Source organism: Tribolium madens, unplaced genomic scaffold, assembly GCF_015345945.1.
Source record: "Tribolium madens isolate multiple individuals breed KSU strain unplaced genomic scaffold, Tmad_KSU_1.1 Scaffold_3;HRSCAF=73;Tcas5.2_LG2, whole genome shotgun sequence".
Classification (NCBI taxonomy): Eukaryota; Metazoa; Arthropoda; class Insecta; order Coleoptera; family Tenebrionidae; genus Tribolium; species Tribolium madens.
This window is the reverse complement of record NW_025401006.1, coordinates 9,502,484-9,525,503: the sequence shown is the minus strand read 5'-3', so window position 1 is coordinate 9,525,503 and position 23,020 is coordinate 9,502,484. Positions and strand designations below refer to the sequence as shown.

General features: G+C 33.6%; 1 protein-coding gene across 1 annotated transcript in view; it reads left to right on the top strand.

The window, feature by feature from the left end:
* The first annotated feature begins 2,440 nt into the window (after positions 1 to 2,440).
* The window catches only part of LOC123007019 (spondin-2), a 59,134-nt gene continuing 38,554 nt past the window's right edge, over positions 2,441 to 23,020 (top strand). The window contains exon 1 of the mRNA XM_044402021.1: positions 2,441 to 2,741. Within this exon, the coding sequence (XP_044257956.1) occupies positions 2,537 to 2,741 (205 nt within the window). The 5' untranslated portion in view covers positions 2,441 to 2,536. The remainder of the gene's footprint in view (positions 2,742 to 23,020) is intronic.

The window sequence follows — 23,020 nt, the reverse complement described above, 5'->3', positions numbered from 1 at the left end:
CTATTAAACAAGAGCTTTTTATATAATTTGGTGTCGAGTACGACAATAGGAAATTTAGGTCATTGTTGGAATGTACAGTGGCGTACTGAGCCCTTAGCGGGCCCGTGTTCCAAATTAATAATAATAATAATTGTAATATACAGTAGTCCCCGGATTGAGTTTACAAGAGCATCTTTGATTTTACGGCAAAACTGCAAAGGAAAAACATTTTTTGCTTCATCTGAAACACGCAAATCTGTAATTAAAACTTCATTATTCTTATTCTCATTAGAAAAAAAAGTTTGTTTTTCTCTTGATTTTGGACTTGATTTTGAAATAATTTTACTCTGCTTTTTAAATCTTATCACATAGGCGGTTTTATTTTTTTGACAATGATGTTACTTTGACAAATGAGTTTTCACAAGTTAAATAAAAAAATGTTTGTGAAAAACATAATTTTGATAAATAGCAAGTCAGAGAAACAGCTTTATTATAAAAAACAAAGTCACTTTTAGCAAAAACTATCATTATTTAATTAATAAATTAATTGTCAAAGTGACATATAAATAAATAAAACCGCCAATGTAATAGGACTTAAAAAGCATAGAAAAATTATTCTAAGTTCAAAATTAAGCGAAAAACGAACTGTTTTTTTTACTGAATCAGAATAATGAAGGTTTAAGTACAGATTTACTGGTTTGAAATAAAGCAAAAAATGTTTTTCCTTTACAGTTTTGGCGTAAAATAAAAGATATTTTTTTCCCTTTGTAAACTCAATCTGTAGACATACTGTATAAGAATAATAACTTAATAAATAATATAATATAAAAAAAAACATTCCAAGATTTAAAAACAAATTAATAAATATTTCCATTATCCCATTAAATATACCGCATGTTCCAGTTAAATCCCACATTAGAAGTATTGAAATTTCTGATAATGATTTTTGTGTAAAAATTTGTACAGCGTGTTTTAAAATAATTGTCGTCTATTCGCCTATTTTCTTACATGTAAATTTTTCTGTGCCGCTCTACTCTTTCTGAATCAGATAGTTTTATCAATAGTGATAGTTGTTAATTAAAATAAATTAACATTTGTGGTTAATTAGGTTCAATATTTTTAAAGCGGCATTTTTTATTTTGCATAGAAATTCCATAGGCAACTAGATGAAAATCATTTTAAAACACGCTGTATATGTATAGCCATAATCAGTTAGGTCAAACTCAATGAAAATATTTTCATGGTGGTAGCACGTCCGGTTATATAAAAAGCTATGTTTTTTATTGCGTTTTTGAATACCCCGAATTATTCATTATCGATTTTTTCTATACCTAAGTTCAGCCGTTTATGAGATTTTTAGACTTTTATTGAAAATTTTTGAATTTAAACCCTTCTACTAAAAAATCGATAACTATGCAATTTTTAACTACATATTATGAAATCGTATTTTGACATTTAAAAAGAAAAGAATCGGTGGATATATGATTAAAAAAAATATTAACAAACCCTCAAAATTTAACGTTAAGTTTGGGGAAATTCAAATTCTAAATGAAACATTTTAAATTTTTCTTCATTAGATGGATTATTCTGTTAGATGAATTAAATTCTGCTTTGATCTGTATTAACATCCTCTATACCTATATGCTCATGCAGGCATAACATTTTTTAGTCATCACAACCTAATTTTAAAAGCTAATAAAAAAAAAATAATTTACAACTTTCTTTAATTCTGGACAACGAAAAACCCGTGCCCGGCCTCTTTAGGTTCCGGATCCGTGTTCCGCGGAACCCACGGAACCCTGCTCAGTACGCCACTGGGAATGTATCTTTGTCAAGTTCGCCAATGCCGATTTAACTTTGCTGCTTCTTGTTTGTGTCCATAGGGCAATAATGTGAACTGATTAGTAATTTATTACAGCAAAATTGATTTAGTATTTTGTAGCAAGCAATTAGTACTTGGTAAATTGTTAATTACTAGAGTACAAAACTAAAATATTAAAGAACTGTGTTTTAAGTTTTGTGTAACTTGCTTCACTAATAAACAAATATGAAATATTCGTTAACGAAGTCTTAGCGGATAACTTTGATTCTTTTCTTTTTGTTCTTAAAAATAAATTCTCGTATAATTATTTCATACATCGTGATGTCCCTAAGTGCTTAGCTTTCTCCACGGGCCCCAAAAAAGCAAAAATCCTGAAAGTCCCTCACTTTCATCGTGAATTATCCATATCCCGATATCAATCTCGTCAAAAGCTTTCTTCTGCAATATCAATCCATATCTATCAATCATTGATAATGTCAATATTGCATAAGTTCTCTGGGTATTGTCATCTGGCGCGTGCTATAGCAATCGGACCTCGGGAGGAAATTCAGGCATGCGAATGTTCCTCACGTTAGATCGTCGTCCGTTGAGGAGCTTCACGCACTGAGTCACGCATCACGCAGCAGCCTAGGCTCTCGGGCTGCAGAGAGAGCAGATCAGCAGCAGAGTGCGCCGTGTCAATTGTACGACGGTCGCGCTTCAACCAGGTCGCACTGTCGGCATCCCAGTGTCGGTATGGCTTTCGCGACGTGTGTGTGTCTGGCACTCTGTGTAGCGGCGGCGGCGGTGGGGGCGGCGCCCAGGGAACCCGCAGGAGAGCCCTGCCAGCCCGACAAGCTCACCGTCTATAAAGTGGTCCTGCACACCTTTTGGTCCAGGGATAAATTCCCAAAGCACTATCCCGACTGGAGGCCTCCGGCACAGTGGTCCAAAGTTTTCGGTGAGTTCTAGAGCTTTCACCTCTGAAAATACGCAAATAAAATTCAATACAACATTGCCAAAACGAGACTTAACATTGGGCACATATTTGCACACTCTTTGTTTACAGATGTTTAATTTAATTCCCTATAAAATGTGACGCTGAAATGACAAAATTACAATTTTAATATTTATAAACGACAAAATCAAAATTTGAATTTTAACAGGTATAACTAGAATATAAGGTCTTCTATTACGTCTTGAAAGTAAATTTCATTTTCAAATATTTTCTTACAGCCAGCCATTACAGTCTCAGATAACAAACAGAAAATATGGGTGGTCTGTTAGACTTGAATTTTAGTGAAAGAAGAAATACAGATTTGTATTAGGATAAATCAAGGTTCTTGGTTTACCTTTTGACTATATTTTGAAAAGTTGTTGGCTGTATTTTTTCTTTTTTTTGTTATAACATTTTTTTAGTGTGTATCTTCGCTGCGGTTTTATTGTGGGACGCTTGTTCAAATTAGAATGAAGCAATAAAAACAATTTATAGCAATCGATTCTATCTTTAGTAATTAGGGGGGTTTGAAATGAAATTTTACTTTCAAACGAAATATAAATATTTACATTGAGGGAAGTTTGGACTTAGGTATATTAAATCATGTTTGCAAAAGGTGAGTTATAATGGTTGCAAATTGGGGCGATTAGAGAGTTGTACTTTATGGAATTTAGCCTCAAACTCCAATATGGTGAATGTATGTTAAGTTAACCACAGTTTGAAACTAATATAGCAGTTTTGGAAAAATATTGAATACATAGATAGTTGTAATTTATAAGCATTATTGTATTATGTATTAAAATTGATATTAAATCATTATAATTTACTAAATGTTGACCGTATAGAACATTGCAAATATGATTATACAATTTGTATCACGTAATGAACATCAAAGTCGTTTGATTTATAAATTAATTAATTAATAAATAAATTGTTTAGTTGTCCGATTTGCATATTTATAGTTTCAATTTAGTTTGAGAATAAAAAAAAATGATGGACTAGATCGTAATCATTAGTCTTATTTTTTCAGTACCACCTATCTCGAAATTAGCATACTTAATAAATAAAACAGTTTTGATTAAAGTAAAATATTCAGTAAAAATTGTATTTTTTAATCTCACGCTTGATGAAATTAGTTTTTTTACTGGGTAATTAAATTCAACAATATTCCGAAGTGTATTCAAGCTTATCGGCGGTTTTCATTACAACCAGAGCTTTTTACATCACTTTATCGTTTTTAATGTATACGAGCAATAAAGCGTGTTCGAAGTTTGCCGGAAGAGTGTAAGTTTTTCTTGTTTATTTTTAATGCCTTTTCCTTCCATCTTGACGGATATTAGCATCCTCATCAATCATCACCGCTTCAACCTCACGTGTACGTGTTTCTAATTTCAATTATCCTGAATTTAACTTCGATGTTTGTTCAGGATCAGAACCCTTTTCGAGTATCGTAGAAAATAAGTTCAAATATAATATTGGCGGGAAACTGGTCTTGTACCAATTAGTCGGTGGATAATAATGTTGACAGGGTCAGCGGTTCATTCGGCCATCCATAACCTTGCCAATATTGGAAATGGGTGTGGATTGTGAATTTGTATTTATAAGCCGACGGACGGATCAACCAAAATCAATTTCGAACCTAATTAAAATTCGGACTGGGGAAAATGTGACAAAGCTCGCCATTTTGTTTATCAAGCAATGGAAGTTGAACGAGGATGATTTGTGTGGTCAGTTAGCGAAAAGAATCTTCCCGTAACGATAACGCAACCCACTCGTCATCCGAATTTGCATAAAGATAACTTTGCGGCATAACTGGAAAGACAACATGTTAAATAAATTAAGAAGCGGCTGCAGACAGCTTATTGTCGCTGCTGATGTGTCAGACTTTGTCGATTTACAGCTCCGCTCTGATAAATTCTCATCATACTCCACACAGCAATTATTATTTTGCTACGCATTGCTGATCCTCAGATGATGTCTCAACATCATTAAGACGAACAATTCGCCTTTATGTGCTTAATCCTTGAAATGAATTTCCGCAAATTTTTCGCGGTATTTATCTGCAAGAAATTTTAATCATTGTCCCTTTGAAGCTGTAAATCTGATAAATGTATTCGTTTTGTTGTGGAGAGTGCGATGATAAATGTGGCTAGAGGCGAAGGTGCGGTTCTGGCACACCCTGTATATCACGATGGGGGTTTCTTAATAAGCGAGTCATGAATAGGCATAAACAAGATAATGCACAATTTAATTCAACACTATCAAAAAAGCCTAATTTATTAGACAAGACAATGGCTTTAATTTGACTGTAATACTTAACCTGTCAAAATATAAATTATTTCTCTTCTAATTATTGTTATTGATTTTCGCAAAACATTTTTGACTGTACGTAACTATAATTGCAAAAGTTAATTGTAGTTTGATGAGTTTTGGTTCAGCTGACCACTAATTGAGTGCTCTCTTCTCGACAAAATTTTTTGATTAATGTAAATAATATCTAGGACAAAAAATTGCAAAATCTGGAATTAATGTCGCTTTCTATTTTTTCGCTTGATATCAAATCGCACACGCATCTTTTTCAAAAGGAATTCACCTACACGGACAACATTTTTATCGTTTTGTTTTCAATCAAGTTTTGGAAACGAGGGAATGCCAGAAAATAATTTATTGGAAGAGAATAGGGGTCAAGATTTTTCATTGGATTAATTGGTTTTGTTTTGGGATTTTTCTTACCGCTTTTCTTTGACATGATGACATATTATTCGTTTCGGCTTTGCTTAGGAGATCTATGTAATAGGTACTACCACAGGGAGAATGCTAATAGAAACATGTGTTGGCTATATTTTATGGTTACAGCAAACGTGTCCTCATCTAATATTAGAATAAAAGGCAGAAAAGTCTTCACATACTTAATTTGTATCAAGAGACCGGGCGTGATTATTTGGATTGGTTTCATAAAGTCAACGTGGCTGTTTTCCTGTATATAAAGCTATAAATAATGAAACCACCACCATCCATAATCCGCTTATGTTTTTAGCTGTATTTGTAGTCCTTTGCCATTACGCTCAGTCAGAAAATCTTATTTAATGTTTATTTACGTGACATATTACCTCGTGAAATTCTTTAATCGCATCTGAAACATTGAAAACCGTAATCAATAACTAATTTTGCCATTTAATTAAAATGCTGAAATTTCAACAGTGAATCCTAATCAATCTTGAATAAAGAAAAACCTTCAATGGAGTTTAATTTATTATTCACTATTTTATAAAATTTTTAATTTCAAACTACTTGATGTAATTAAATCCCATGTTAATCACACACTAAATAAAGCAATCGATATTTTATGTTTCAGTTATCTCCAATATCAGCAATCCATCAAATGAGATTTGACGAATTTTCACCGATTTGTCGATTTCCATAAAATAAGCGCTGAGCTAAATGCAAGAGCTTTTCCTAAGCAGATTAATTAAAACCCTCAGTTTACAAAGATATCCAAATCATAAATTTAGGTTTAACGCGATTTGGACAGTGGTAATAAAACATCGGATTTTTAAATCAAATCAGATCACTGTGTTTCAAATTGGATTACATTTTATGTATTTGCAAATTCAAATGTGCGAATGAAGCGAGCGAATGAGCGAATCGCTAAACTAGAAAGCAGTTTGCATTGTTGTTAATTTTATCTAAATCTTGTCTCGTAACATATTGCTCAATGTTCATTTGAGTGTAATTCGGAGTAATTAAATAGACATACCTTTCATTTTATTGGTAATTAAAATGTTAATTAGGATTATGTAGTTGCTGAAAAATTGTTAGGTAATTGCTGGTGTGGTATAAATTGGATGATTGATACGTCTGGTCTAAAAAGCATGAGTAACAAGTCATAAATATCAATCTGAACCTGTTTATACAATTACAGAAGTCTGTATGGAAATCGCATATGAAAGTACAATGACATTTCGAATTGATTTGGTTAAAATTCGCATATATCGCCAGTGTAATACTTTCTTTCATTGCGAGTTTCTGTATCTCCCTTAAACCGGATATGAAACGGAAGCTAAAAGGGCAATGCAAATTCTACTCGTTTCAGATCTGTGCGAATTTATGTCTTTTTGTATTATTGCCAACATATCGGAGATTTACATAATCCACGTTGATTCTTTTTTCCACTTTGACAATCTATTAAAATAGATATTTCTTCCGATATTTGGGTCAACTCGGCCCTTTGGCTATGTGAAATATCTTTCTGACTCTTATTTAACCTGAGGGTAGGCACTTTATTGAAGCCATTTGAGGCTTTCTTTAGCAACCATTTAAAGACAACCGCTGGTGATAAAGCTTTTGCGTCTCACGGGATTCTTTTTCGCATACGTTTGAACTTTTTACCACATGTGTGGCCTCGTTTGCAATCATAAACTTTGATTGACAGCATTCTAATTCATGCCAATTATTTTCGGTTAAAATAGCTGGTCCTTATTTGGGGCCTGTTATGTCATTTGCGGAGGGGTGCACTGAACTCGAGATGTGATGGAACATCAGGACATGCCAGTTTAACACGTGTCGGTTTCAGGAAGCGGACCACTTCGGAATTAAATTGCGAATTGATTGAGACATTTTTTAAGCTAATTATAGCAACTGGAATACCAACTGTTGGCAAATTATAAACCGCATGGTGACACAAAAGATTATTCAAATCAAAATAGTTTTTTTTCGTTTAAATTTTACGAGTATAAACGTGTTTATTTGCTATTAATAAAACACAGTCAATTTGTAAATCAAACTTCAGAATGCATTGTGTAATTAACTAGGAGTATATTTTTAAAAGTCAGTTTTTTGTTAAAAAATGTACCTATCTGAGATTTAAAATAAATATTAACAAAACTCCCAAGCGATATGTTTTTATGCCCGTATTTATCCAAATCTAATTTTAATTATTGTAATTAAGTCTGTGATGGTTATCCTGTGTGTGATATCTCTCCAATTTATCATTTTTTGGGAAGCCTAGCATTATTTTTGTAGCGCTGGTTTAGTTCGAAAAGGGTGTTTTGAGTACATTATCATCCTACAAACATTCACCCTTGTTTAGGGTTCTGTAACATTTTGCAAGGGTTTAAATGGTTTCTGAGGACATCGTAATAATGGAATTTGCAATTTTAGTACTCTATAAAATATAATATTTATTCCTTTATTCCGGCTATAAACGTTGTTACGTGCAAAGTCTCGTGGATGTATTTCACTTTGATCACATTAATCAAGTTTTCGAGTTCCAATTTTAAAAGAAAGCAAAACTACGCGGCTGGAAAGTTTAACTTGATGTAAGTTTGGGAAATTGAAAAAATCTCGTAAGTAATTGAATGATGGCGAGGGTTAAGCTGCGAATTAAGTGTATTGAAATATCACTTTTTGCCGGGTTAAATTTCCATAATTGAAATGGGAAAAGCATGGTGGATATGATAAATCTCCACGGAAGCAGCGAGCCAGACGCTTTGCGGGATTATCAACTCTGCACAGGCCGTAACGAGGGTCGCCGTTAACGACCGCGTTGTCCTTTTGGGCAATGCGAGGACGACTTCTCATCCATGCATGTAAAGGCTTAATCAGAAAGATGCGGCTACCTCATGATGAACTTGTCGGTCGCTATGCTATTCCCTTCAGTTAGTTTACCGGTAATTTAACGGCTACGGATACTTTAATGAATGACTATAGCCAATGTGCCTCGCCTGCATACAATTATCCACCCCTAATTTTAACGGTGCCACTCTGGGGGCCCTTTTCCGCAAAACTTCCACATTAACAAAAGGGCGGATGAGGACGATTACCTGAAAATGATTTTGTGGCGGCGGCGGCGGCCCTTCAGTGGTACGATATGGCGGAAAAACACGTAAAACACGAATTGGATGGATTATTGGTCCGCTGAGTTTTAGAAAATTTAACTTTTGGGACTGTGTGAATGGACATGGTACAAAACCTGCAAAAGCTATACACAAAAAATTACACTCTGAATATTTTTCTAAAAAATTACATTTGCAGTTAAAAATCAATAATAAATTATGAGTCTATATTTGTATATGTAATTTTCACGTTGCTTGCAATTAATATTAAGGGATTCATAAAATTTTGACGGGGATATGTTTTGCATAGTGACTAATTATAATTATGCATATAGGGTCGCTAAAAAGTATGGATACAGTTAAATATTTTCAATATTTTCAGTTCATCAAAACTTATTGAAATTTGGTACATCTTTAAAAGTGTTTAAATTCTATCGCCTCAAACTAAGGCTAACTTAATTTTTTTTAAGTCAAGAAGGGTAAAAATTATTATTTTTAAAAAGAGCTTTTTTTCTGAGTTCTGTGATGTAACACATGGATACCTTATTTAAAAAATAATTATCGAAAGAATTCAATTTTGAAAAATGTAAATTTTTTAGCCTTGTAAATGTGTTTTTATCTATCGTTACCTTTTTGCCGCCTGAACTTTGATCAGAAAATAAAATAAAAATATAAAAATAAAAAATAAAATAAACTGTTTCTCAAATTTCAACGTGCTCTGCTAAACCGTACTGAAAATATTTAGCTGTATCCATAATTTTTAGCGACCCTGTATTTAGGCTGAATTATAAAAAACGCCTCAAACCAAAATTTCATTATTTTTAAAGACGTTACAATACTTCTTTGATCAAAGTTGAACAGTTTTTTCTTATCAATTGTTTGCTTGTCTTAGTTAAAATGAATAAAAATGTTTATTTTTTCCACAGGCTACCACTTTATTTTACCCAATTGTTTAAAATCAAAAGGTAGTGATAAATAGTAGTAAATGAGCTTGTTGAAAGAGAATTTAATGAGGAATCCAAAAATAAAAAGTATACAGGGTATTCCATTTAAAAAACTGAAATTGATGCCGCTTCCGGTGAAACAGGAAACAATATTGATTGAGCATCTATGCCAAACAATAGATGATAAGAATCTGTTCAACTTTGTTCTAAGAAGTATTGTTAATAAAATGTAGTTGTGACTTGAGGTGTTTTTCATAAGTCAGTCTGTAGATAAATGTATTTTTTTTTTAAATTAACTCAAATATAATAAAATAAATAAAATTAAAAAAAAATTGTTTTTATTTTCAATCCTGTATGCTACATACAGTATCCCTTGTTTTATGAGCATGTAGCATTGATTTTGGTGACACACTTTGCGGGCGTTACAATTTTTATATTTTGTTTTGCTATTTTTAATAATAGAGTCTTGTTTGTGGATCATTTCTCGTGAATGAAGCTCGTTCTATCTCAAACAAGTTGAACCTATTATAAGGGAATGTTTTCTGAAACAGCAAATATTTTGCAGCTGTTGTTTTATAATTGAGGGAATAAAAGTGCAGTTCCGTCTGTAGCAGCAGCAATTTTGCAAATTTTATCCGAAACAGGAAATTTTATTGGAATAAGCCGAACATAATACTCCTTGTGGGTAAGACTAAAGAAAAATTCAAATATGATTTCCCTTGACACTCTCTTCTGAAACGTGAAGAGACAGATAAATATTTTATCGTTTGTTATTATGTTTTTTGTGTTCGTTTATTTGCTCGCTGCAGTTTGGCGAAGCTGCAATTTATTAATTAGGAAGCTGTGGTATGGAGGTGGATAAAAACTGGCTGGTGCTTTAATAATTAGTTTCCAACTTTTACGAGGGTTCATTTATACAATGGTGAAGTTACTTTATGAAAAAGCGTCGATTTTTCTTTTTTAACGAGCTGTTTTCGAGAAAAGTAAATTTCAATAATAAATAAATGCGTGGGGGAAGTACGGTCATCAAAACATTGTGGTAGAAATACAAAAACATTACTGTCGTTGGCAGCTGCTCTCGATTTGGCTTCAGTGTATGTTCGAAAAGAGTTCGAGGTGCCCGCAGATGTAGCAATAAAGCTCATAAAACACAAAATATTATTGTACCTTTCGAGTAAACAGTTTTCAATTTTGTGCCAGCACATGGTTAGTATATTCCGGCGGCATTGCGGTGCCTATTGTTTATAGGGCCATATTCCCGCATTTACTGTCTCACATGTTTGTGTCGAAGTTTATTGAAAAACTCACATTTCACCAAAGGACACAAACTTGAAAAAACTCGACCAACTCTACGACCGCGAATTGAAAATTTGGACGCAAAATGTTCGTTCCAGAACAAAGTTTGGAAAGTCTTTAGGCCAGCAGTCGCGACAATACGTTTGTTACCTTATTGTTTTTAAGCCATTAGTTCCCAGCTTACACATGATGTACGGCCGGGTTCAGATTGCGCTTTTATTGTTCGCGCATTAATATTAATAAAGTTAAAATGCTTTTTTACGACTCGTACCTATATTATGTTTTCAACTTGGCGTTATTTATGTGGCGTTGAGACTAAATCTGTATTTAACTAGTGAAATATTAAATCGGTGGCGGTTCTTCCTCTTACAAAAAATTCTCTTTATTGTCACTTACACTGAGGGAATTTTTAAGCATAAAATTTAAATTTCTTCACTACTTCTTTCACAATTCAATCATAAATTGGGCATGATTCCAAATTATACATCAGCAGCAGCTATGAATGTGCAAGTGGAGCAAATTGCACCATAATCCCAATATTCGACCTAGGTTTGTTCGAGACAGGTAAATTCAGGCTAATGACAGGTTCAAAGTAATTTCTTCAAGGATTATAACTAGTATCAGCATCGTCTTTTACCACCACTAATGAACACTTGCAGCATGCTAAATTCCAACCATACTGGGCTCAAGAGTAATCTCTCGGTTACATAAAGAGCGTGTGCTTGACATCCGATCGATTAGATATTACAACCAACTGCTATTATCTATTGCATGTTTAGAATAGTAATGGGGAGCTATTCTTCGGGTAATTGCATTTTGCTCTTGTATATTTTTGTCTATTTTAGTATCAATTTGGGTACATTATGGAGTTCTGAATTGAATAGGAAAACAGGCTTTTATTGATATACAAGTGTGATATTCGTTGCAGAAATACAGGTTCGAATATCATTAAAGCTAATGCATTGGTGTTTTCAAAGAACTGCAAATGATTGATATCTTGTCACAATGAAAATCGATCCGGTATTTTCTACTTATTTGTTAATTAAGTGGCTTTCTCACGCATGACAAGTACTGTTTTACAGATATATCATGTAGTATATTAACAATCGTGTATACGGAGAACTTAAGACGTTTTAGACATTTGACAAATGATGATATCAGCTTGATTAAATGTTTCTTTGTTTCACTTAATATATCTTTATTTCACGAGAACTGCGAACTAGTTAAGCGAAGGGAAATGTCTTAAAAGGATTCAGAAATTTCTAACATATATTATTATGAAAGCATCTTTAATCCTAGTTACATTTACGTGTCGAGTTTCGAGCCACAACACTCATTAATATTATTTCGCTTCCATCTACCCACCCTGAACAGAAAATAATAACTTGTTTGCAGCATCGTATTTATAAAAATGCTAAAAATTGAACAAACAATAAGTTTGCAAAGTTTACTCAACTTCTAGAACTATAAAGTTGTCACTGGAAAATTTCTTTAGGAGCAGCAGTAATTGTCAATCAGAATTCAGAAGACATAGAGATTTTACAAGAGATACTAGTGGTGGTTCTTGTAACAGGTTTGTTGACAGAATATCTTGTTGGTAGAGTTACAGCAAAGTTGATTAAAAATTCTCGTATTTAATGCTTGTCGTCGACTTGTTATGAAGCCAGGGAGTAGCAAAATCAAATTTGGTGTAAATTTGTAAAGTCTTGCTAGCGAGTCGTGTTTTGTGAAAGTTTAATAATACTGAAAACAACACTACTAATTCTTGATATTCTCTCAACAGCAAACATTTCGTTTCGAATTCGTGTTGTTTCCATGAATGAATGTATGTAACCAGCTCATTCTGTTCAATTGTCTGTGTTAGAATCCGGAATAAGGTGATACGCTGAAAATTCTAAATATTTGTTTTTGTTACGTAATTTCCGTGTCCCCAAATACGGTTTGCATCCAATCAAAATTTCAGCAAGTGTACTCGCATTATGATTATTTCCAGGCAAAAAAACTAGTTGCATTGTATAAGTTTCTTATGGGTAACGCGTGCCAAAAGGACATATCCAGTCTGTTTCTAAATTGGGTGCGGTTGGAAATACCACTGAGAGACAAGTCCAATTTATACGTTTCTTATTTTACTTGTTAGCTGGTTGTATTTTGCGATATATTGCAAGAACTCGACACTAAATAGAGAAGTAATTGCATGAGCGACTCGACCGGTCATAAATATTTCTTTCACCTAGATCTAAATCTTCATAAATTATCCAGATAATAAAAATGTACCGCACATAACGCGCTCATGTTACACCTATTAATTAAGACCTGCTACTTTATGTAATAATTCACGGGTAATTTCTTAATAACTACCCTATGTTTCCCGTTGTACGCTATTATGAATTCATGAGCAAACACCACCTCTAACACAAAGCTCAAGCGCACTGGACTTCCACTGCTATAAGCCGATTGTTTTGTAATGGTGTTTACAGTCATAATCAACCTAATTCATTAAAACAATGTTTCCCAAATTCAAAAGTTCTGAAGAAAAAAAATAAGACAGCTTTGAGCATTAGAGATATGGATCTAGAGAGGAAAAGTTTCTTAATCGCGATCTGGTTTCTTAAACGACATCAAAACTTCTAAATTAGACAGAATAAAATTAAGCACACTTATTATAAACCTTAATAAAGTTTATTAATACAAGCTTTCAGAGCTGCTTCCTTAAAGGCTCATTAAAATGATAGAAAAGCCCTTGAGATTCAGATACAATTTGATTTCCATTTCTTATTAAGTCTATTCAAACAATTTCTTTAGTTTAGTGTTTCAACTCACGTTATAAAAGCTACAGACAATATGGAATATTAAACGGAAGATTCATACATTGTTTATATTTCGAGTGTGGGAAATTTTAATTTGGTCTGACATTGCCAGTGTTTTATTGACCGTTTAATGATTATATAAAAGCGAATAAATTGGTAGGTTTATGCACCAGAAGTTATTCCCTTTTGTATGTTCAGAAGTTAATTAAATGGGTTTGCACCCTTGGAGTAAATGTACCAAGGTATATTAAGGTCTATTCAAACATTTCTAAGGTTAACTTAGCTTCGTCTAAATATTATCCGGCTTGTATACGTTTGCTAGATGGATATTATTTACTTTCATGTTTGATTCCGGATATATACCTCTGGATCGATTCCAATCCGATTCGTGATGTATATTGATGGGCTATACGTGTACAATTTCCAATTTGAATATGTCGCCCGGAAATTGTTCAAGCGAACTAATCCAAGCTTGCCAGTGACAGTCCGGGCAAATGTGCTTATAGACACTAGATTGAACCCCACTTTGTTAATTATATTTTGAGGAGTTGTAGCTTGAGTGATGGAGACAAGCGGTTTTGTACTTGCTTGTTTTGTAATTGGCTTTGTTGTGGTTCGCTCGAAGACTTTACTTGCCTTTGAGCAAAGCAAAGAATATTTTAATTATTTCACACAACAAATGGTACGAGTAAAAACGAAGTCTTAAGAAATTAACTTCCGTAATCGCTACCTACAACAACGCACTTAATTGGTTGACATTAATTGCCACGGGAGGGATTGTTTTATCTCAACGACATTGCTGTTTGCACTTTTTATTCAACAGATTTAACCTTGCTCTACAATGTAATCGGCGCGGGTTCATACAATATTAATACCGTTGTGTCTGTTAAGACACTCGTTTATTTTTATAGTTTTGACAGATCGAGTTGTACGTTTTGCTTCTTAAATCGATCGTGACGAAATTTGAATTGGTATTATGGGACGTTGTTAAATAAGAGGTGTAGGAGCTCATCTAGAAAATTGGGATCGATAAATAGGAAAAAAAGAAGTCTAGACTAGGTTGTTACGGGACTAGAGAGAGGCAAACGTCGTTTACATATTTGATCTTTCAATTTGATGCAGTAAACAAATTGCAGTCAAGAGGTAATGAGCATTGATATTTGATTTTCTTTCTTAGCAATTTATATCGATATTGCAATATAATTAAAAACAAATAACATGCAATTTGATGCCTGTTTGCAAATTAAAAATAAAGTTATAGTTTGCGCACAAATTTTTCGTTGCTAAAGCAACAATCTCAAAAATAGATAATTATTGCTTTGTTCATTAGTAGCTAAAATGTTCCATTTATTTGCTGAACATTTTTCACATAAAATTCAAAATTCTATGTGTGTTTTATTAATGAATGTCAGTATTTGTTACAATAAACAAGAAAAACGCGACTCTTGTGTTGCAACGCTTCACGCATTTAAAAATTAATAGTTATTTATGTATTAATAAATACTTAAAGCCCGAGGAACGAGAGCTTTTAAATTTCCGAGGGCCATACTTATTCTATTCATTATTCTATTTTATAATTTCTAAAAGATTTAAACAAATATTTAGAATTCTTTAAGGAAATCAATAAAATTTGGGTCTATGTAAATTTTAGTGTGTAGAGAATTAGTTACTGCGTTTGTTTAGAAAGCAATTCATTTTTAGAAATTAACGTTTCTGAACCAGAAAGCGTTTATTCAGAAGAAATTTTACAAGAATTTGAAACTGCTCAGGAAAAATTGATTTCCCATAAATCAAAGAATATGTATGTGAGAGAATATGACAAGTTTTGATACCACTGTTTGAATAATTAAACCAACCGTTGTTTGTCAGATTTTTGCAGGATTTGTGCCATAAAATAGATGATTATTGTCTAAAATAGAACAAAAATTTTAATTTTTATATTGTATCTTTATTGCAAAACTGCTAATTTTTGGTGTCTAATAAATCATATCTCAAATCATCTGTAACTTGGTAATGTCACGTGTCTAATCTTTGGCGCTAAAATTAAATGAAAATATTTGTGCAATTTCGCTCAACTTTAACGATGACTCAAGTGCCAAGCTTTCAGCATAACAAATTTGAATTTGCCGAGTATAAATAATGGATGTGAATCTCAGTTTTCTAGATTTTTTCTTACTCTTTCTTCGGTCTAATTTATTTACTGATAACGCGAAATTTGTTAAACTTTAGATTAATAGCTTCAAGTCTGTGCTATCATCGGAATAATTAATCCGATTTCATGCCTCTTGAATCTCGCTGAAACGTCTTCACTTTCAGCGAGATGACATATCTTGGATAAATTGAAAATTAACAAGGTAACCAGATTACACATCGATCGAAAAAATTCTAGAGTTGGAAACTCTCGACTCGAGTTGGTCTCGAGAATCCGCATCAATTTATTTTCAACAAGGAAACTTCCAAGAGCATAGTAAACGTTTCATATAAATTAAAACTTCTATTTTCGGTTGATTAAGTTTCGGTATAAATAAAAGCGGCGAGTTTTTAACGATATTGCACTACGTTACACTGTTTGATTGGTACATGAGATAAGGTCGATAAGAACTTAAACAATAGTAATGCAGAGACGAATTATTCACAGATTTTGCACTGCAGCTTTTCGAAAGTATACATGCTTTATTGCTATTTATACATTTGAGACAGATGGCTCCAATTTACGTTAACCTGGATTTGGTTTATTTTTGTGAGTTTAGTGACGAGCCAGTTTCACCCCAATCTAAGAAATTCTCTTTATAAAACAGACTTAGATCCTGTCGTATACATTTAACACTTCTTTATTCACACTATAAAAGATTCACTTTCACTCCACCAATCCGTGTTTGAGCACCAATAAAAATGGTTTTAAAATTTATTCTAAATTTGTATTCACCGCTTCTATAAAAGTTAAAGGTCTCATGTGTACGATCATTTTACCCGATTTCGTGTTATAATTTATCCTTTCATTTGATTTTTTTATTAATCGCTTTAATTAAATTGTCAATAAATATAACCTGTTGGAGGTAACAATTGATGTTGAATAATTTACTCACTGACGTTTGATTTTGTTTACATTAAAATCACGAGCCACTTTTCAGGTTTTACATGGTCGAGAATTCAGCTGAAATTGAATTAGAGATTTAAAACGACTGCCTGAAATTAATATAACGGATTTAAGCTCGGAATTATGTTATTAGAAGCCGTGAGGTGCGAAATTGGCTCTCTAATGAGTCTGCAAAACAGCTATGTGATGCATGCAGCACTGCATTTCGCTTCTGTAAATTCTGCTTTTTAGTTCTGCTAGGTAGAAATTTACATTTTATTTTAAAGTTTTAGACTCTTGGTTAATTTAAGGTAACTTCGTTAATTGTTGTGGTTGGAAATGAAAATTGTTTTTTCGTTTTGTTCGAGTGAATTTTAGATTTCAATTTGTGGTTTCTTGTAGAGGAAACATCAAAGCGAATGTAGCTGAGCACAGGATAATCCGGAATCCTGCATTTTTACTTTTAATGGTGTTTACCAGAACCCATGTTATTTTTAGCTGTGTAATCTGCTTACATCACGATGTGGTACAGGGGAAAAAGAGGAAAATGAAAACTCTGCCGATATCTTTAGCCGTCGGCAGACTCAAATAAGGAAATAAGGAGGGGAAATGAACTGAACTTTATACTCACAAGTTTGCGGGATCTGAAAGTTACCATATTTTCCTCGAAAACAGTCAACATTCGCAGTTAAAACAATTTTTACAAGAGGGTTTGGTTTAATAGCCCGGGATGCTGTTTCGAAGTTTTTTATTAGATAAAACCGCAACCACTGTAATCTGCCAGGACTAAATGAAAGTCATGCAGTTGCATTTTGGCCAAACTTCTAATTTGTTATTGATCTATCATCGTTCAAATGCACAAGGAGTGCTTTGATCATTTCGACAGTTTCAATTGCCAGAGGATCTGATTTTGTCAGCCAGGTAATTGAAGAAATTTCCAGACGATCCGCTACATTCTTCTTATCGTTCAATTGATTTAGAAGTTAAAAATGGCAAAGTGTGGGTTCGAACTGAAAATTTAAGTAAGTGAAAGTGATTGTTCTGGAAGTGTATAATGTCATAACTTAAAATTCTGAAGGGGGTGGAAGGCTGTTATCGTTTATAACATGCAAACTCATTTTCATTATATAATCTGGAAACGTCTGGCGCGAATCTGTCGGTTGGAGTTTCGTCTTGGGGAACGTAAACAGCATTTTTGAAATAATTGAATTGAAACTAATTCAAATCAAGATGTTGGTGAGTGGTTCACAGCTGTGGGCGACATTTTTGCAGTGTTTTTCTTTCGATTAGTTAACAGTCGTTTACACAACTTTCGTTTCTTCATGAGTAGAAAAGAGTGCGAAAGACTTTCATAGAATTTATTATTTGTATTCTTCGTAGCGGCGTCTCTTTAAAGTTTGGCGGCACAAAACTTTGAGAGAATTTAAATCATACGTCCAGCAGCTGTTGCATGATACGATCAAAAGTTGATGGAATGGAAATGACTAACTGAATTTAGCACCCTCCGGAAAACTAGTCGAATTTGAATATTTAATGCTTACATAAATATAAGCAATTTGATGCGCTACAAGTGGTTTCAGGGGGGTGCAGCAGACATGTCGCGATTAATTATTACTGGACTCGCTAATCATTTGAACCGAGGTATTATTCATATTTTCGTGATGTAGGCTCATTTGTGATGATGTTTCCAGGGGCAAGTGCAATATGTTGCTCATATCGGGGCGAATATTAATGGTAAACTGCTGATTGATTATTTTGTTGACGTATTGGGTTTGCATAACACGGTCGTATCTCACAGTTTTTGAAAATTGTGTATTAAAACTCACGTATTTGTTTAAAATTATTCAGAATTGTCAAGGAATTTTTTTGTTTTAAGATAGAAGGTATTAGTTTATTATTTATCTTAATAACAATTTAAATAGCTTGTGATGCACTGTCATCATATTGTCAAAGAATTAATGTTTTTAAATTGCCATAACGCGGAACAATTTGATCTATTCAATTTAGTGGTAATTTTTTTCTTGCAATTAAATAAATAACATACCACTTTTGACCTCAAGTCAAATCTATTGTCTCATTGTCTACGTGACCCTTTGCAGAAATATTTCAGGGGCAAGTTCTATAAATACCGAAATTATTAACAAGTTGCATATTTGGCTTTTAACAATTCAATAAGCGTTCCAATCATTAAATGTGTTGAAGTGATGAGTTCACGTACCTAACGATCAAATCTATTAAAACATTCGAAATGTGGCATTCGAAAACGGTACGACATATTTGAAATATCCTCACGTAAGGTTCTGACAAATCGTCGGGCGAAAAAGCGGATGGAGTTCGCCCTCTTCTATAAAACGAAACCAAGGTGAACATGTGCATTTGATTTTGATGTATACTTTTTCTTTCTTTGGCCGTCATTGATCTTTTTTGACACGCGCCTGCCACCGACCGCATCCTCAGGGAGAACTAGCGGAAGACGCGAAAAAATTCCACGATTTTCCTACCCGGATTTTCAATAATCAGAGTTACTGTGTCTTGGCTATGCTTTTATTATTAGCGCGTGTGTAGTGACCCTAAAATTGCTTCCGTTCCAAGTTTTTGCCAGCGGAACTGCGCCCAAATTGGAAACTGCAACATCGTCGAACGTGCTCCAGATTTTCGCCGGGAAATTGCGACGAGGTAGCCACTCTACCTGCCTCAAAGTGATAACATCATTCGATAACGTCCGCGGCCTCTCTTACTCTGATATAATTTTTCATTCACTCGAAATTGCACGTCAGCCACCACAATACATATATTATAGTCATCTATGAATATGTTACGACGACAATATTACACTATGAAAGCCACCAAAATCAAATCTCTTGTAAAGGAGAGTCGATGCTAATGCACTTTCACAATAGGAAACGATTCGGCAACGCTTTAACACTTCAAACAGACTTTATAAATAGTCGCGGAAACGCTAATTTTAAATGGCAGTTTTGGATAGCTCTATGTAATCACTGAAAGGGGAATATAACAAAATTAAAAGCGCTACATTCATGAAAAGCTGCACTGCTTTATGAACTGTTGTAACTTCAATTAAAAATTTACCCAAAAGCGTTTTGTTCATTGTCACTGATTTTTTTTTCGAATAAAACATGACTTAATGATTGTTCATACGATTCTATTGAAAAATCTAATTCTAAATTATTTTAAACAGATTTATGTCCTAAATTCACTGTAAAACAGTGCAAAAGCAGCTAATTGCGTAAAAATGAAGACTGAAGCTAGAAGATCTGAAATCTAATTTTTTTCACGCTGTCTATTTAACATTTTAGTGACTTTTCTGGTGACCACTGGTGGTTGGCTAATTTTGATATTTTATATTTGAACTTTGTTAATTGATTTTTTATTTTTTATATACTCCTAGTACTTTTTTTTAATTTTGTTTATTAATCTCCTCTACCGAGAGCAGAACTTTGTTTTTTTAATAACAAAGTGGGAGTTTGATTCCTTTTCCGATGCTAAAGGCAAAAGGCTGTACTTCAAAGAAGAACTTTTGAAGCGATTTAATTGTAGTCATTTATTAGTGATTTATACATTGTTTATTTGGATAGTTATAAATTTTAGTTGATTTAAATTCTAAAGTTGTTTCAAAATTTTTTTGCTAGAGTTTAAACAGAAATTCGAAACTGCGTTATCTTCAGTTCGAGCGAATTCAGTGCGCCTGAAGACAAGGTGGCCATTATCGCGTTATCGGCAAAGTAATTCATTGATCTGGAAAATGTATCGAAATATGAATTATCCAAAACTAAGTTTAAATCCGTGATCTCCATCGAGTATTGTTGGAAGTTTTGGGCGAGACGGCTTCGTTTAAGGCCTAAAGCGCTATCGTGTCTGTCAGTTTGAATCTGTCGATTTCTTCTTCTTTCAGTTCGTCACTAGTTTGCATCGTTGCTTAATGATCTGTGAACTTCTTACAGAATGACAGCTCAAATCTAGCGTAAACCTCGTCAAAAAATTAGTTTTATAATCTGACTTGGCCGCGATGACTAAAAGAAAACTTTCCTGCAACTTGGAAAAAGGAAAAAGGAAACTGATAACGAGCCTATTAAAATTTTAAACTTTCATTAAAATGATTGAGTTTATTGTTAGAGATTTTTTTTAATTGGGCAAAGAGCCAATTCGACTACAGAGAGTTTCGAATTAAAGCGGAAATTGCACTTCCATCTTGTTTTCAGTAGTACTTCTAGGTCGTTTAATCACAGAAATGGACAATTACTGTAGCACTTAGAAGCCCGAGACAATAACATTAAGCGAAAGAGACAAAAATTACCATTCTAGGTGTAAAAAATGGGCCTGATGGGTTCGTGCAAGTCGCCAATATAGTCACCTGCTAACTGATGGCCTGCGATTGCAGGTGACAGATTTTATCTAAAACAGAACCTCATTATATGAAACTAGTGGCAGTAAACCGAGCTCGAGCTCCTTCATTATCTACCCTTGTCACTCAGCATGGAACCATATTTCATCTCCTCACGCTACAAGATATTTGCAATAGTCTTACCCAAGTGACAAGAAGGTTCCTCCTTTGCACAAATTGCTCATTAGTTATACTTTTACAAATAAAACGATTGAAATGAAAACGACAATTTTACACCCAACCATTTCAGAAGTAATCACACAGTCATTATTACGATTTTGTGTGTACAGAAAATGAAAGATTGAAAATTTTTAGCTGTAAACAAGGTTACCAATCAATAAACTTTATGCATTTGCATCGAAAACGTTGAAAACTTAACAGAAAATTAATTTTGTAACTTTTCCAATTTTCTTGAGTATGCTTTAACATTCATGGGTTTACAGCGTTTTCAAAAAATTTAATATAGAAAAATTATTATGTATGGGGCATAAACAAGCTGCGGTTTTATGAATGCCGTAAACCACTCACATTAAATGAAAATGATATTTCAAGTTATTGTTTAAATTCGAAAAAGCATCAAAACAAGAGTAATTTATTGAAAAAAAAATGTTTTGTAGAATTATCGATTAGAGTTGATGTTTTATACCATTTTCTGTTTTCGTACTGTTCGTTTTAGGTGTGAATGGAGTTCATGCCTCATCGTATGCGATTTAATTTTCTCAAGTCGTGGCCTATCGGTGATTAAACCCATCCCTTGCCGAGTGGTCGATGGTGCCTGCAGCCTCCGCATTCAGCAACCGGTAATAAATACGCAGGGAGTCCTCATACGTTTAATTTAATTATCTACTTCCTGCGGCCTGAGCTAGTCGTTGTCTTCCATTAATTAAATCGCTATAAATCACTAAAAATGAACACATCTCGGGAACGGTGTGACTGCGGAGTAGCTATTAACAGGGAGTGCTTCCTCTAGTTTTGCTTTAACCGCAGTCTCTCCAGACGTTGGGGCGAGATGAAGCTATAAATACTAGAGTGAGCCTAATTCTCCACTTCTGCGACATAGGGATATCGGAGTCCGGAGTGACATAACGCAAACATAGGGGAAGACCAGGTCTAATGGAGATGAAAAACGTCCATTCAGGTATCCGGGGCGGCGGCTGCACATAAACCGAGAGCCGTAAATAATTTAATAAGCTTCTAATAAAAACGTACAGCTAATAAAGTGTAGTAAATGAGATAATTTGCCTTACGGCATACTATAAAAAATTTATACGTTGATAAGCCTGACCCCATTTTAAATTCTAATTGTTGACGAAATTATTTAGGGAAAAAATGTTGTCTTGTAAACCGATTCATTAACTCGAGTGAGGGATGAATATTCACCCTGATAATGCATATTTTATGGATAATAAACGCAATGGAGAGAATATACTGAAACATAAAATTTTCATGTTCACGCGGATGCAGAGCTTGATATCGTTTTTATCTCCGAGGCAAATAAACTATGGAAATTTCAAACTATGCATCATGATTCATGCTTCAAATAAAGATAGGTAATTAGGTATACCTAGTCACAATTAAATTTAGAAAATTATTCAGTTATTATAAAATATCTCACACTCTGATAAGAAATACAACTCAAAACCTTTGTGTCGCGATTCAAAGGCAAAGATTCTTTTTATAAAAATATGAAACGAAAGCGCTGACATTAAAGAAAAAACAAAAATGGAAACAGTCCTAAAAAAATGTGTTTTGCTTTTGGCTTACTTGGCCTGTGTTATCATTTTTTCATTTTCTGCTTACAATCTTTTTGAATATCACACAAGTATTCGTATTACCAACAAAATGTATTTACATTTAGAAAAATTGAAGATATATTTTTGTTAT